This window comes from Pteropus medius, unplaced genomic scaffold, assembly GCF_902729225.1.
Source record: "Pteropus medius unplaced genomic scaffold, Ma_sr-lr_union100, whole genome shotgun sequence".
NCBI classification, from domain to species: Eukaryota; Metazoa; Chordata; class Mammalia; order Chiroptera; family Pteropodidae; genus Pteropus; species Pteropus medius.
Genome location: NW_024352780.1, coordinates 846,248 through 860,364, shown reverse-complemented (window position 1 = coordinate 860,364; position 14,117 = coordinate 846,248). Strand labels below are relative to the sequence as shown.

General features: G+C 62.2%; 1 protein-coding gene across 1 annotated transcript in view; it reads left to right on the top strand.

The window, feature by feature from the left end:
- Positions 1-14,117, top strand: part of TNS3 (tensin 3) — a 124,484-nt gene that overhangs the window by 61,802 nt on the left and 48,565 nt on the right. Inside the window, 9 exon segments of the mRNA XM_039847123.1 lie at positions 432-484; positions 1,494-1,665; positions 2,063-2,113; positions 3,344-3,466; positions 7,915-7,979; positions 10,485-10,568; positions 12,048-12,160; positions 12,435-12,495; positions 13,261-13,336. Of these exon segments, the coding sequence (XP_039703057.1) occupies positions 432-484; positions 1,494-1,665; positions 2,063-2,113; positions 3,344-3,466; positions 7,915-7,979; positions 10,485-10,568; positions 12,048-12,160; positions 12,435-12,495; positions 13,261-13,336 (798 nt within the window).

Below are 14,117 nucleotides of genomic sequence, written 5' to 3'. Positions count from 1 at the left end.
CGCACGCTCATATGCACGCGCGCACACACTCACACACGCGAGGGTTGTGCACACTGGAGGATCACAGCCCAGAGCTCTTCCTCCTGTCGGGCGGGCTTCTGCAAGTCCTGATTGGCTCTTCTGAGCAAACAGTAATGGGGACGGTGCTGGCCTATGAGACAACGGGGATTGAGCCTCTCCTGTGCGCCGAGGTCACACTGAGGAGCCCCCGCTGTCACTCTGGGTTCGAGGAATTGTGACACTTGGAATCTGTCGTGGGGCTGAGATTCCCTGGCAGGCCGGACACCTTCCCAGGTGACGAGCCAACAGTGACAGGGGTGACTCTGCCCCCGTGAAGAAACCTCGGCACAGTCACACCCCTTCCTCTGGTTCGTGACTTGTGGACTCTGGGGCAGGAGACTTCACAGTGACTCGTGTCTTGTCCTTTGCAGGCTCCGGGGGGAGTCTCACTGTCCACTTCTCTCTGCTGTGACAGACCGTCCAGGTGAGTGTCCGTCCCCTCAGCTCACCGTGTGACCCTGGCCACAGCCAGACCTCAGGGGGCGTGTGCAGCCTCCGTCAGAGCAGCTGCCTGGAGGGCCGGCCCCTCCCGCACCCCAGGTGTGTGGACGGGCCCCCGAGGAATGCGACCGGCACATTGTTTATTTTTGTACCAGAGTTCAAAATAATTTTTGACTTGATTTTTAAAAGCAATTAAAACTCTTTTGCATCCACATCTGGGGCATGAGGTAGGGAAAAAAACATTGCTGCTCGTTTGGGTCCTGACTCGAATAAGTCGACCTTGAAGACCAGGTTTGCGGGGCGTGCCCTTTGGCGATGTTCCTTCTTCCGCGTGTGGCGACGGCGTTCTGCGTGCTTCTGAACACTGTTTTGTCTTTTAGAAGTAAATACCGAAGTAATTGCAAATGAAATGATATCTAACACTTGGGATTTCTTCAAAGCGATCCAGGTGGCTGCAGGGGGGGTGGGCGGGGCCGGGGGGGCTCTGGCCGCCTGTGAACTTGAAGGCAGAAGACGGTTCCCGGAGGTTTGTTAAACCATTTTGTATGTTTCCGAATCTTTCCAAAATGAGGAGAGAAACACAGACAGCAGGTGTGCTACAAACTCCCAGAGCCGGCGGGGGCAGTCTGGGGGGACTGGAACCCCGTCCGGATGTCCCGCACCCCCCACGTTTAATGCGGGCGTTCAGGTCTGGGGGCGCCCATCGCCTCCCCCCAACCATTCTGCTTTCATCCTGGATGCCACCCTAGCCCCAGGGGCTCTTGGCCAGCAGCCCGGCCAGCCAACCTCCTTAGCCCCTCCGCCTCCGCCCCCTCCGCCTCTCAGCTCTGCCTCCCTCCCGCGCCTGCGGTGAGCCAGGTGAGGTCTGGGCAGTGCCTGCACACAGCCCTTCTCCTGCCGGCCTCTGAGGGGCCGTGACCCCGCACGTGGCTGCTGAGGTTCGTCCCAGGCGAGGGAGTGACGTCCTTCAGCGCTTGGCCCCTCTCTCCTAGGCCGGCAGCGCCGGGCGCCACCATGGAGGACAGCCACGAGCTGGACCTGACCTACGTCACCGAGCGCATCATCGCGGTGTCCTTCCCTGCGGGCTGCTCCGAGGAGTCCTACCTGCACAGCCTGCAGGAGGTGACACACATGCTGAGGTCCAAGCACGGGGACAACTACCTGGTGAGCAGACCCCGAGCGTGGGGACAGAGGGGACACTGAGTGTGGGGACAGCGAGGGGCTCTCCTGGGCGTCTACTGCTCTCAGAAGTGACGGGGACGAGCACCGTGCCCCAGCCCAGCCCCCTTGAGCCTCGCCCCTCGCCCCTCGCAGGCCTGGCCCCACCCCCGGGGCAGGCACGCCCCCCTCCAGCTGTGTCACCCTCTCTCCCGAGGACGCCCGTGCTTCCTGGGGGCCAAGGCCCGTCCCGGAGGGTCCCGTGTGCCGTCGTTTCTTGTTCTGTCTGTATTCTGCGATGACACATCTGCACGTCTTACTCTTTTATGATCCTCGATACCTGGAGAGCAGACCGCGTACGGACAGTGACCTGTCTAATAACTTCTCATCTCCCTGCTTGTAGGTGTTAAACCTTTCGGAAAAGAGATACGACCTCACGAAGCTGAACCCAAAGGTATGGCCCGCATCTTCCGAGCTCGTGACCTCGTCGCCGCTGACCTTGCCGGGGCGGACGGTGGGCGACGCATCTGTGGGACGCGCCTGACAAGGGGTGTCGGGGGCTGGTCGTGCCCATGGCTGCTTTCTCAATTCTTTTTGTGGTTGAAAATAATTATAGATTCTCAGGAAGTTGCAGGAACGATGCAGAGAGAGGCCATGAGCCCCTGATCCCGTCCCCGCCCGTGGTGGCACCTTGCGTGGCTAGCAGTAGGGCTGACGCCGAGCCCGAGCCAGTCTCCTGGTTTCCAGGCGCGGTGCGTGCAAGCACACGTGTGTGTCCGCGTGTGTCTGCCACCTCGTCCGTGAGACCGCGTCACTGCCCTGCCCCCTGCCTCCTCCGTGCACCGACCCCCCGCCCCGGCCCTTGCTCCATCCACTGTTGCTTTTAATGGCAGAGATCTAGGGGGACGTTGAAGCTCGTAAGTGTCCGTGGCAGTGCGATATGCAGGCTTCACATGCTGGAATATTCTGCAGCCTTTCGAGGAAGGGGACAGTAAGGGCGACCTGCCCGTCTGGGCGCTGTCCCCAAGGGCAGGCCGTAGGTCTCTGTGTGACGGCGTCTCAGCTTCGCCACGTGTGCCCAGGGGGCAGAGCCGTCCCCGGTGCTGGGCGGGCTGTGTGACCTCCGGCGTCTTGGCTGCGTTCTGCATTTTCCCATCATTTTGCACGATTTCTGTTGCTTTTACAGTATGACAGGTCTGCCTGCCCCCGCCCCCCCCGTAGGAAGGAAAGGGGAAGGGTCCCAGTGGCCCCCGTGAGCAATGCCTGTGTCCCCGGAAGGCGCCTTGGCCTGTCCCTCAGACACCCCTCCGAGGCCGTGAGCGATGGCTCCTGCAGTCCCCAGACCTGGCCGCAGTCAGACCGAGGACCAAGTCGGGCCAAGAAGTCCCGTCTCGGACCCCGCCGGCCCCGCCTCTCCCCACGGGCTGGTATCGTTAGCGGCTCCTGAGTCCCTTGTAGAATCGTCCGTCCAGCTCCAAAGAGTAGCTGAGACCAGGGACAGACGTCTCACAGGGCAACTTAATCCTCCGAGTTTTTCTTTCCTGGCCGTGAGAGCTGGAACCGGGGCGCGTGGCCTGTTGCTGACCCTCGAGTGACATACGTGGTCAATGTTCGCTGTGTCCGGTCGGGGCCGCCGAGGGCCCTGACCCAGACAGGGATCGGACAGTGCGCCCTCTCGTTGCAGATCCTGGATGTGGGCTGGCCGGAGCTGCACGCACCACCGCTGGACAAGGTGTGCGCCATCTGCAAGGCCCAGGAGTCCTGGCTGGACAGCGACCCCCAGCACGTGGTCGTCATCCACTGCAGGGTGAGCTCGGGCCGGCGGCCGCCCCTTCCCCGACTTGCAGACGCCCAGGGGCTGCGGCTCGGTCCCCACTCGTGTCCCTGACAGGGCGGCTCACCCCTCGTCCGAGGTCCCCGAGTGTGTAGCTGGACACCCCGGGCCCAGCGAGGGTGCGGTGAGAGCGAGCCCTTCCGTTCGTGCGTGTTTCGTTTTCCTGTGAAGGCCACGTTTCAGGAGCGTGCGCTGCCCGTTCTGGCCGGCGACGCACGGGTCATCGCGGGTGGGGGCGCGTCCTGGTTCCCACGTGTGGACGCACGAGCTCGCTGCCCACGGCTAAGGCTGCCGTGCTCGGGCTGCCTACTGACCGTTGGAAACGCAGGTCTGGCCCACCCAGACCTGCCCGCCGTCCCCGCCCTCCCCGCCCTCCCCGTCCCCCACCGTCCCCACCATCCTGCCGTCCCCTGCTGTCCCCGCCCTCCCGCCTTTCCCGCCCTCCCCGCCGTCCTTCACCGCTCTTGCCACTTGGGCCGTGCGTGTCACGCTTAGTGAACTGAGTTTCGGCGCAGCGTCCCGTGTGCTTGCGGTGTGCGGTGAATGCCACACGCCAGGATCCAGCTGCGAAGGACGAGCGAGTGTCTGCGTGGCACACGCATCACACAGGCGTCACTCACGGGGCAGAGGGGGCAGGCTGCTGGGTGACCGTCACACGTGACTGGGGGTCTATCAGAATTTCGACTTGACTGGGACTAGACTTAGGCATGTGTGATTCGGTGGCCCTGCCCTTTCGGCCTTATGCGATTCTCTATCCGGGGTTGGCTAACTTTTCTCGGGATGCCCAGACAGTGAGTGTTCCAGGCTTTGGGGTCCCTGCGGTCCTCCCGTAACTACTTCATAAAAATGAAATGTATTCAGTTTGTTTAAACAAAACGAAACAAAAAACCCCCAAACAGTCCACCCATTCTGTCCCCCCACCCCACCCCTTTCAACCGCAGTCTGTTCCCCGTGTCTGTGAGCTCGTTCCGTGAGGTCCTGCATGCGGGGCGGACCGCACGGCGTCTGTCTGTCTGTGTCTGCTCATTCCACGCAGCGTGGCGCCCGCAGCTTCTTCCGTGTCGTCGTGGCCGACGACTCCGTTCTTCTTCGTGCTGGGTAATGAACGTCGCGTGTACAGGCCCCAGTTTCTCCCTCCGGGAGTCTGCTGGGCGCAGGCGCCTCCGCGTCTTGGCTCACGTGAGCGTGGGGTGCCTCGATCTTCCTGAGCTGGGTTTCCATTTCCGGGGGGTAAATGCCTCTGGCAGCTCTGTTTTTAGTCTTTGAGGAGCCTCCACCCTGTTTTCCACGGGGGCTGCACCCAGCACCCACCAGCAGTGTGCCCTGTATTTTCGTCTGGGTGCTTCATGGTGTCGGGTCTCCCATTCAGGGCTTTGGACTGTTTCGAGTTCATTTGCGTGTGTGGCGCAGGGTAACGACCCATTTTTATTCTTGTGCACGTATCGTCCGATTCTCCCAGCGCCGCTTATCGAAGGGACTGCCCTGTCCCCGTTGCGAGTTCTTCCCTCCTTTGCCATAAATTAATCGACTCTATGTTCGCGGGTCTGTTCCCGAGCTGTCCGTTCCGCCCTGCTGACCCGCGTGTCTGTTTCCACGGCAGCGCCGTGCTGCCCCAACGAGCGCAGCTTCGCGATACCGTTTGAGATCGGGGGACGCGATGCCTCCGGCTTCGTCCCTCGAAGTCGGCGCCGGCCGTGGAGGGTTCTGTGTGCTGCCGCGTAAACTGCAGAGCGACGCCTCTGTTTCTTTGCAAAGCGCCGCCGGGCGTCAGGCGGTGCGGTCATTTCAGCAGCCGGGCCCTGCCGGTCGGTGCGCACGGCTCGCCCCGCGTGCCCCCGTCGCCTTCCATTTGTTTCTCTATTGTAGTTTTCAATACCCGGGTCTTGCACCTCCTCGGTTAAATTCATTCTGAAGTATCTTACTCTTTTCGATACAATTGTAAGTGGGATTTTTTTCTCTTAATTTCTCTTTCTAATAGTCCGTCGTTAGTGCAAAGAAACGCATGAGATTTTTCTGTATCAGTTTCGTGTTCTGCAGCTTTACCAAAAACTCACTCGTTCTAGCAGCTTTCTGAGGGCGTCTTTAGGTCTCTCTGTGACGTTCTGTCACCCGCAGGTGGGAACAGGTGCGCTTCTTCCTTTCGTGGCGGTGCCCGCTCCTGGTCTTCCCAGCGTGGTCGCTCGAGCCGGGACCGCGCGGTCTTTGGGAGTGGACGGCGGGCGTCCTCGTCTTGCTCCTGCTCTGAGAGGAAACGTCTCGGTTTTTCTCCAGTGAGTGTGGTGTTCGCTGAGCGTGTGTCGTGCGCGGCCTTTAGCACGTTGCGATATTTTTCCCTCCGCAGCTACTTTGCTGAGAGTTTGCGTCGTACACGGCGGTTGAATTCTGTCGAACGCCTTTTCCGCGGGTCTGTGGGCTCGTGTGATTTTTCTCCTTCGCTTTGTCCGTGTCGAGCGTTGTGTTGCCGGAACGAGACGGAGCGTCCCCACTCTCCAGGAAGGCGTCCCCCTGGGGCGCCGGGATGCACCGTGGACTTTGGGAGTGGTTTGTCGCGGTTTTCCACGCTTACATTTGTCACGGATATTGACCTGTAATTTCCTTTTTTCGAGGTGGGCTTGTCTGGTTTCGGTATCGGGGTGATGCTGGCCTCACAAAATGAGTTTGGTTGGAAATGTTCCCTCCTCTTCTGACCTTCGGAAGAGTTCGAGGAGTGACCTTTGCGAAGCGGCCCCGGCCCGGGCTTCTCCCTGTCGGCGGTGTTTACTGACTCAGTCTCCTTACGGGTAGCGGGTGGGTTCAGAGTTCCCGCTTCATCCTTTCCGGTCTTGGAAGGTTGTGTGTTTCTAGGAAGTCACCCATTTCTTCTAGGCTGTCGAGCTTGCTGGTGTGTGATTGTTCCTTGTCGTCTCTTATCATGCACTATATTTCTGTGACATCACTTACGACATTTTTCTCGGTTATGATTTTACTTGAGTCCTTTTTTCTCGTGGAGTCCAGCGAGGGGTTTGTCCGGCACTTCGTGTCTTTGACTCTGAGTCTAAGTCTGCATGTCACTTCTTTCTTCTCTAATCCTTGTTATTTCCGTCCTTGACTGACTCTGGACTTTGTTCTTTGTCTCGCTCCCTGAGGCATAAAGTTAGCTTGTTCGTCTGGGAACCTCGTGTGTGTGTTTCCGGAGGTGTTTACTGCTCTGAGCTTCCCCCTGAGAACTGTTTTTGCTGCATCCCACAAGTTTCAGTATGTTGTGTTTCCATTTCTGTTTTAAGGTATTTTTTCGTTTCTCTTTCGATCTCTTTGACCCGTGGGTTATTCAGTAGCATGTTGCTTAAGCTCCACATATTTGTGAATTTTCGTTTTCTTCTTGTAATTAATTTCTGGTTTCATATTCTTGTGGTCGGGAAAGATGGTCGATGTGATTTCAGTCTTAAATGTGTGAGGACTCGTCTTGGCTGACGCGGCCTGTATCCTGTCGCTTTCGGAGGGAGCGTTCCGTAAAACATCTTTGCAGTCCACCTGACTAACGTGTCGTTTGAGGCCAAGGGCGTCTCGTTGATTTTGCCGTAACTATGTAAACCTACCGTTGCCGTGAGGAAGCAGCCACCGGTGCGGCTCAGCAAACGCGCACGGCCGTGTCGCACTCACGCCGAAACGTGACGCTCGTACAGTTTTCCTGTGTCGTGGGACATTATTCTTTTGCTTTTCCTTCAACTGTTTAGAAACGTAAGGGCGACTCTTAGCTCGCAGGTTGCGGGCACAGGTGGCGGGCAGAAGTGGCTCGTGGGCTGCACTTTGCCCGCCGCTGTCCTGGGTCATGGCGGCAAGTTCCAGGAGGCGGCAGCTCATGGTTCTGGGTGACGGGGGCCTGTCACGTAGCTGCGGTGCTCCCAGACACCTCCTCCCGTGGGAGATGTTGGCCAGTGGTTCCAGCTGGGCCTCCAGTCTGCAGTGGGCAGGTGTGTGGGCACAGCTGGGGCACTGCCGTGCTGGACGGCGGTCCCCGTGCGCGTGGCCGGGCAGAGCTGGGTCGACATGATGATGTGGCCAGCTCGCTGGAAGGGCCTACTGCTCTGGACTTGTCCGAGCGGCCTGTGCAGGGCGTCCGGGTCTCTGTCTCCTGGGTCCCTGAGCTATTGCCTTCGCCCCGGCCTGGCTGTTTCCGGTGTCGATGGGAAACGGGGAGCACCCTGGCCGCTTCTGTGTGGCTCTGACCTCGGGGGTGTCCACGCACGCCCCAGCTAGCCCCTCCCGCTCTGGGCGCCCGCTGCACTGGGTGCTGCTGTCCCCGTAACAGTGACCAGAGGATGGTGACGTCGGCTACCCTCCAAGCAAGCTCTGTCACCCCAGCGGCCGAGCGTTTTCCTGCCCTGACTGCACCCGGCCGCCATGGGATTCGAGCGAGACCGGTTCCTTTCTGTGTCCTGCAGGGCGGGAAGGGGCGCATCGGCGTGGTCCTGTCTTCGTACATGCATTTCACCAGCGTCTCGGCCAGGTAGGAGGGGCCGCCCGGCGCCCGGGCCACGGGGGCGAGGGCGGGGGCGGGGGCTGACCGTGCCGAGGGCTCCGTGGAGCCGGCGAAGGTGAGTGCGTGCGTGCACGGCCGCTCTGGCGGACGGCTGGTGGGCGCCAGTCCCTGGCACCAAAGGCAGGAGGGGTGCTGTCCCAGCGGGGGCCTCCGGGAAGCACCTGCCGCGCTCACTGTGTCCCTCAGGCCTCCCACGTCACTGGAGGCAGCTGCCACGGCCCCCACTGTACAGCTGGAGAAGCTGAGGCTGCCTGGGGCTGGGAAGGTTGCTCACGACCCCGCGGCCCCGCGGGCGAAAGGACTCAGAGAGGTCGTCCTGGGACTCGAGCTGCCCTGTGGGGATGGGGGTGTCGCCGTCTGCGGGGACAGCGGACGAGGCCGGCTGCGTGTGCCCAGCCACCTCCCAGAGCGCACGGGGCCACTCGCGCCACAAAACAGCTCTCTGAGGCCCCGCGTCTGCTTCACCGTCCCACTGTGGCCCGACCGGCCCCCTCCCCGGGAACGGGCCGTCCCTCTCTGACACTAAAGATGAAATGTCACTTTCCGAGTGTTTTCTCCGCAAACAAGTTGGGGAGCCCGTGCCTGCCGGTGGGGGGAACCGAACCCCAGTGAAAACCAGAGCCCTCCGGGGGGATGGTGCACGTGTGCGTGTGCCAGGCCAGCTGGGGTCTCGGTCATGTTTAGCCCCTCAGTGAGGCCAGCGACTCCGGGGTGGAGACTAAGCTTCCCCTGGCGGGTTCTGGACAGAGCCCCCCACACACTGTGCATCTGCCCGACAATGCAGCTCTGTGCGCACCAGCCCCCCACTTGGGGGCGGGCCTGCAGCTTCCAGGCAGACGGGAGCCTGGCCCACGTGGAGCCGGCACCCGGCGTGTCTTCCTCGTCCTCGGCACACGTCCCGCCACGCATGCCGGGCGGTCTCCCTGAACCGCTAAGCCTCGGAGTCCCCCCGGGAAGTGGGGGTGACAGCCTGGTGTCGCAGGGTCCTGTGACAGTGCAGGGTGCCATCGCACGTGGGGCACCCAGGCAGCACCAGCTCTCGGGGGCTGGCACCCGCGGGCGCCGCGGATTGGGTGCTCCGTGGTGACGTGCAGCCACAGCGCCTCGCTCTTGGATCGACGCTCTTCCCTGGACGTCTCCCCCGACAGCACCTAGGTGGCCGCGTAGCTCTCTGTCTGAGGAGCAGGACGGTGTATCTTTTTATTTATTTATTTGTGTTTTGCCGACGTCGCCTGTCCGAGTCGCGTCCAGTGTTTTAGAATTGCAGTTCCTTGTCTGATTCTCACGCTGAAGCAGCCGTGAGAACAGCCCGTCCGGTGATCCACGACAGTCCCTCCCACCGTCCCTCAGACGTCTCTCCCAGACGTGATCACGGGGGAGACGTCTTTCAAGCCTTTGTCCGGACTGTGCTCCAGGTCACTACGGAAGCTTCGAAGCCCAGGTAGGGAGGACAGTCTCGTCCCAGCAGCGCGGAGATGAGATGAGCGTTTGGAGAGGCAGAGGCGGAGCTAAGCGTCGGGACGGATAACGACACCGGTACTGAGTGTGAGCGTGGACGAGATGCCGTGTCGGCGTTTAGTGAGACCCGCGAGCTCCAGACAGAGGCGTCCTGGATACGGAGCTAAGCTTTTCTACTTAAACACGCACTCAGCACGCTAAGTGTTCAGCACTTGACCCACGCGCTGCGGTGGCCGCCCCAGCCCGGCCCCTGAGCCCTCAAACACAGCAGCAGCTTGTCACTTAGCAGCAGACGGTGAGAGGCACCACACAGGTTTAATGGTGCCACGTCCATCCCTCCGCCCGTCTGCCCTGGGCTCACCGAGCCTCGGTCCTTGGTCCTCGCCCCGCTCCTGTCCCACGGCTGTGCTGGGGTCGGGTCGGGAAGACCACACCCCGTCACGGGGTTCCGGAAGACTCTGCTGGACGCTCCCGTGGGCTTGTAGACGCAGACTTGTAAAGCTAGCGACAGTCACTTCAGAAACTGATATGCCTCCCCACGGCTGTCAGCTCTCACCCCGCTGGCCGCTCGCTCTGTCCCCTGTCGAGCCTGTTCATGTACATGACTCCCCGAGGCGGCACTCGGGCCGTCCCCTGTGGGTCCCGGACGCCCCTCGTGGGCCCTGGTGGGTGCCCGCTCACCGCGGTGCTGACGCTCGGTCTGCCGCTGGTCTCACGCAGCGCCTGTGGGAGCCAGCGCGGCCCGTTTGGGGGCTGGGCACAGCCAAGTGCTGCCAATTAAAACGGGGACTGCCGTGCCCGACGCGATGTGGACCCGCGGGCCCAGCTTCCACGCTGGCCCAGGCAGAAAGCCGAGCAGATCGGGGGCCGAGGAGCAGCACTCCAGTGGGTGTGCACGGCAGAAGCACAGCACGGAGCTCCCGCGGTGCCCGCGGCCCGGAGCAGCCACGGGTCTCGTCCGGTGTCACCCCCACCCTCGGCGCCCGCGGAGTTAATGCTCTCTCTCCTCCACAGCGCTGACCAGGCCCTCGACAGATTTGCAATGAAGAAGTATTATGATGACAAAGTGTCGGCTTTAATGCAGCCTTCCCAGAGACGGTACGTGTGTCCCCAGAGACAGTACGTGTGTCCCCAAAAATGGCGCGTAGGTCCCCAGGCCACAGCGGAAAGGCACGTGAGGCTTTACACTTAAACATGGACGGAGAGAAGAGGCACCTGACCAGCCGAGTTCAGGGGGTGCACTGACGAGCCTCCTGCGTGTGGGTGGCAAGGGAGTCCCTTGTGGCAGCTGCGGGCACAGTACAGCCAGGCCGTGCCACGAGCACCAGGAGGAGCATGAGCTGGGTGACCTTTGGGAGAGAGATGCCGCTTCGCGGGAGGTGGCCGTGGCGCCTCCCAGGGCGGTGGCAGCGATGACACGGAGGTGGGCTCTGGGCTTGGTGGACGCTGGCCTCAGGCTGCCCCTGGCCGAGAGCCATCGGGCCCTCCACACTCGCGTGACACAGAAGCCGGTCCGTGCACTCGCTGGGCTGCAGCATCCAGGGCGTAAAGGGCCACATTGCCTGGAGTGGCCAGTGGCGACCACCCGAGCACACAGCCAGGCACCCACGGGGCACACACGCTGGGCTGGGCCACCGACAGGCTAGACGGGGGGACTGCCAGAGGGGGTGACAGCTCGGGGCTCCAGCATCCATGGCTCAAAACCACGGGGCCGAGGACCAAAATGCCTGCTGTGCGTGTTCTTCAGGTGACAGACTTGGACGGGTCACCTGATGGCCACACACAGAGTAAAGGGGAGGCGTGTGGAGCCCCCCGGTGGCCAGGCCCAGGCCAAGGGTGGCCGCCTGGTGTCCCGGCTTCCGCGAGGCCTGGGCGGCTGTGGGGAGGGCAGAGAAGCTGCCACTAGGCCGGCGGGGACGTTGTGAGAGGGGCCGGAGCCTAAGCGAGTGTCTCTGCTCCCCCTTCCGGAGACAGTGGACTGACACAGGGTTTGAACCTCACCTGTGTTCGTCAGCGGCTCGAAGTCGGGGACCAGTGTGAACCGCAGGCCGAGATGCTGCGGTCTGGTCCTGGTGGATGGTGCCTGTCCGTGGGAGGGGACAGGGCAGTGGCTGGAGCGAGGGCCGGGGCAGCCCTCCCTGCCTGCGCTCGGCTCTATGGGGTGGAGCTTTGGAGGCACCGGGCATCGGCCTGTGCTTTGAGTCAGGCTCCTGGTGTGGGGGACGGGGCGGCCTGGCACGTCGTGGCAGGCAGCTGTCCTCATCACGTGGCCACCTCGCACCACGGACGGCCGGTCCCCCTGGGTACAGGGGACACCTGGGCATGCGAGGCTGCACATGCGTGGTTTCAGATGCGGTCGGGCCTTCCCCGCACACGGCACACGTGCCGGCCGGCTTAGTGCAGCATCGAGGTTCCCCGTGGGGAGACCCCAGGGCGGGGCGCTCAGGCGTGGGCCACAGACCTGGGCATGGGGACCCAGGAGGAGCCGCCTGTCCCTCATCTTCCCCCCGGCCCCGGCTGGGCTCGGGGAGCGGCGGGGACGCGGCCTGGGGGTGCTGAGCTGTCCGTGCTCTGCAGATACGTCCAGTTCCTCAGCGGGCTGCTGTCGGGGACAGTGAAAATGAACGCCTCGCCCCTGTTCCTGCATTTCGTCATCCTGCACGGCACCCTCAACTTCGACTCGGGCGGAGGTGAGCGTCCCACGTGGCGGGGGCTCGAGTGCTGGGTCCTGCCCTGCACCACTCAGGCCAGCTGCGTGTGGTGGGCAAGGACGGGGCCAGGGAGGGGCCAGGGCCTTTCCCCAGGTCCCCAGCCCCCCGCACCGTGCTGCCGCCCATGCGTCCCCGTGCTGTCCCCTGACCCTGCGGCCTCCTGGCCTCGTGGTGCCTTCGTCCCCGTCTGCCCCTCCGTCCCTCCCGCCACGCGGCCCCTGTGTCCTCACGGCCGGTCCTGCCTCTCTTTCAGCATGCCGGCCCTTCCTGAAGCTCTACCAGGCCATGCGGCCCGTGTTCACGTCGGGGGTCTAGTAAGTGCGGCCGCCCCCTGGGGCCGGGCCGGGGCTCCCGCCGGCGCGGATGAGGGCGCAGCCATGTGCCCCGGGGCCGGTGGCCGGCAGGTGCCAGGTGCCCCTCATCCTGCCCCTGTGCTGCGGTCACACCGTCTGGCTCCACAGAGGGGCATGGGCGCGGGGCCTGGGGAACAGGCTCGGGCGTGCTCCATCAGGAAGGAGGCTCACGGGTCCTGTGACGGGGTTGGTCACAGGACCTCTCCCCCCTCACGTTTCAGGCTAAGGGCCAAGACACATCCGCGGGCTCCGTACGCATTTCTGGGCTTTTTTTTTTTTTTTTTTTGTGGGATGAGCATTTTATGAACATTAGTAAAGGATAAGAGAAGCCCTCACTCTGTGTCGCCACTCAAAAAGGGCTGCTGTCACGTTTCTGGGCTCGCGGTGGCCCCACACGTGGGTGACAGACAGCTTGGTGGTTGCGCTCCAGCTCATTATAGAAGCTGCGGCGTGTGCACCCATAGTCCATGCCGTTGCCCGTGGGTGCGTGCGCGCGCCCTGGGGTGGGCCGTGGCCACCACTCCGATGTCACCGTCAGCTCCCTCCCTGGCCCGGCACTTCTTAGACTCATTCCCGGGGTGGCTTCTCAGAAATGGGACTCCTGGGCCACGCGGGGCATGTGTGTCATCTGTGAGTTTTCAGAGGTGGGGTTACTGCTTTCACAGTGCATCCTTCCCGCTGGTTCACGAGGGGGCATAACCATGTGCCTCGTCATTTACCCCTCAGCAACATCGGCCCGGACAGCCCGAGCCGTGTGTACATCGCCGTGGAGCCGGCCCAGCTCCTGAAAGGGGACGTGATGGTAAGTGCCTGTCCCCGTAAGCCCTGCTCAGGAGAGAGCTTGGTCTGGGAGCAGTGGCATCGGCCCCGCCCGCCCCCCAGCAAGCGCACAGGAAGGACGAGAAGGAGCCCTCACCTCTAGGCCATTGGTGAATTTTCTGAGCAAAGCTGTTTTAACGAAAGGGACGGAACGAATCACTGGAGCCGCTTGATAGCGTGCACCGCTGAACTCAGGTCCCCAACCAGCTGCCGGGCGCGGAGGGAGGGGCCTGCGCCCCATGGGGTGAGCGGCGGTGACGCGGGCGGAGGCTCCCGGCGAGGCGAGGTCGGTCCCTGTCTGTCTCAGCAGCCAAGTGCACAGCGGCAGCGTCGTCACAGTGGCCGGTGCTGGGAGCTCCCGTTCCCCGGGGCGTCCGACCCCCAGGCTGCTTCTCGGGGGAGACGCGCCCCATTTTGCCTCATGTCTCGAGCATGGAACGTTCCGTGCATTTAGTGATCCCAGGGGACACGTGCGTAAAATGGCTCTCATGGAGCCTTTACGGAACATGCTGGGACAGGTGATACGGCTCAGGAGTTGGCATTTTGTTTATTATAAATAGTTCATTCAAGTTTTTGAGGGTTCTCATTACTTTCCCCTAAAAGTTTGGGTTTTAAAACCCTTTTTTAGTGGTTGGTGAACTCCTGCCTCACAACTTAAATCTGGGGTTCAGGAAGACAGAGACCCTGGGCACAGTCACCCCACACACTCACACTCCACACACTCACACCTCACACAGTCACACTCACACTTCACACTCACACCC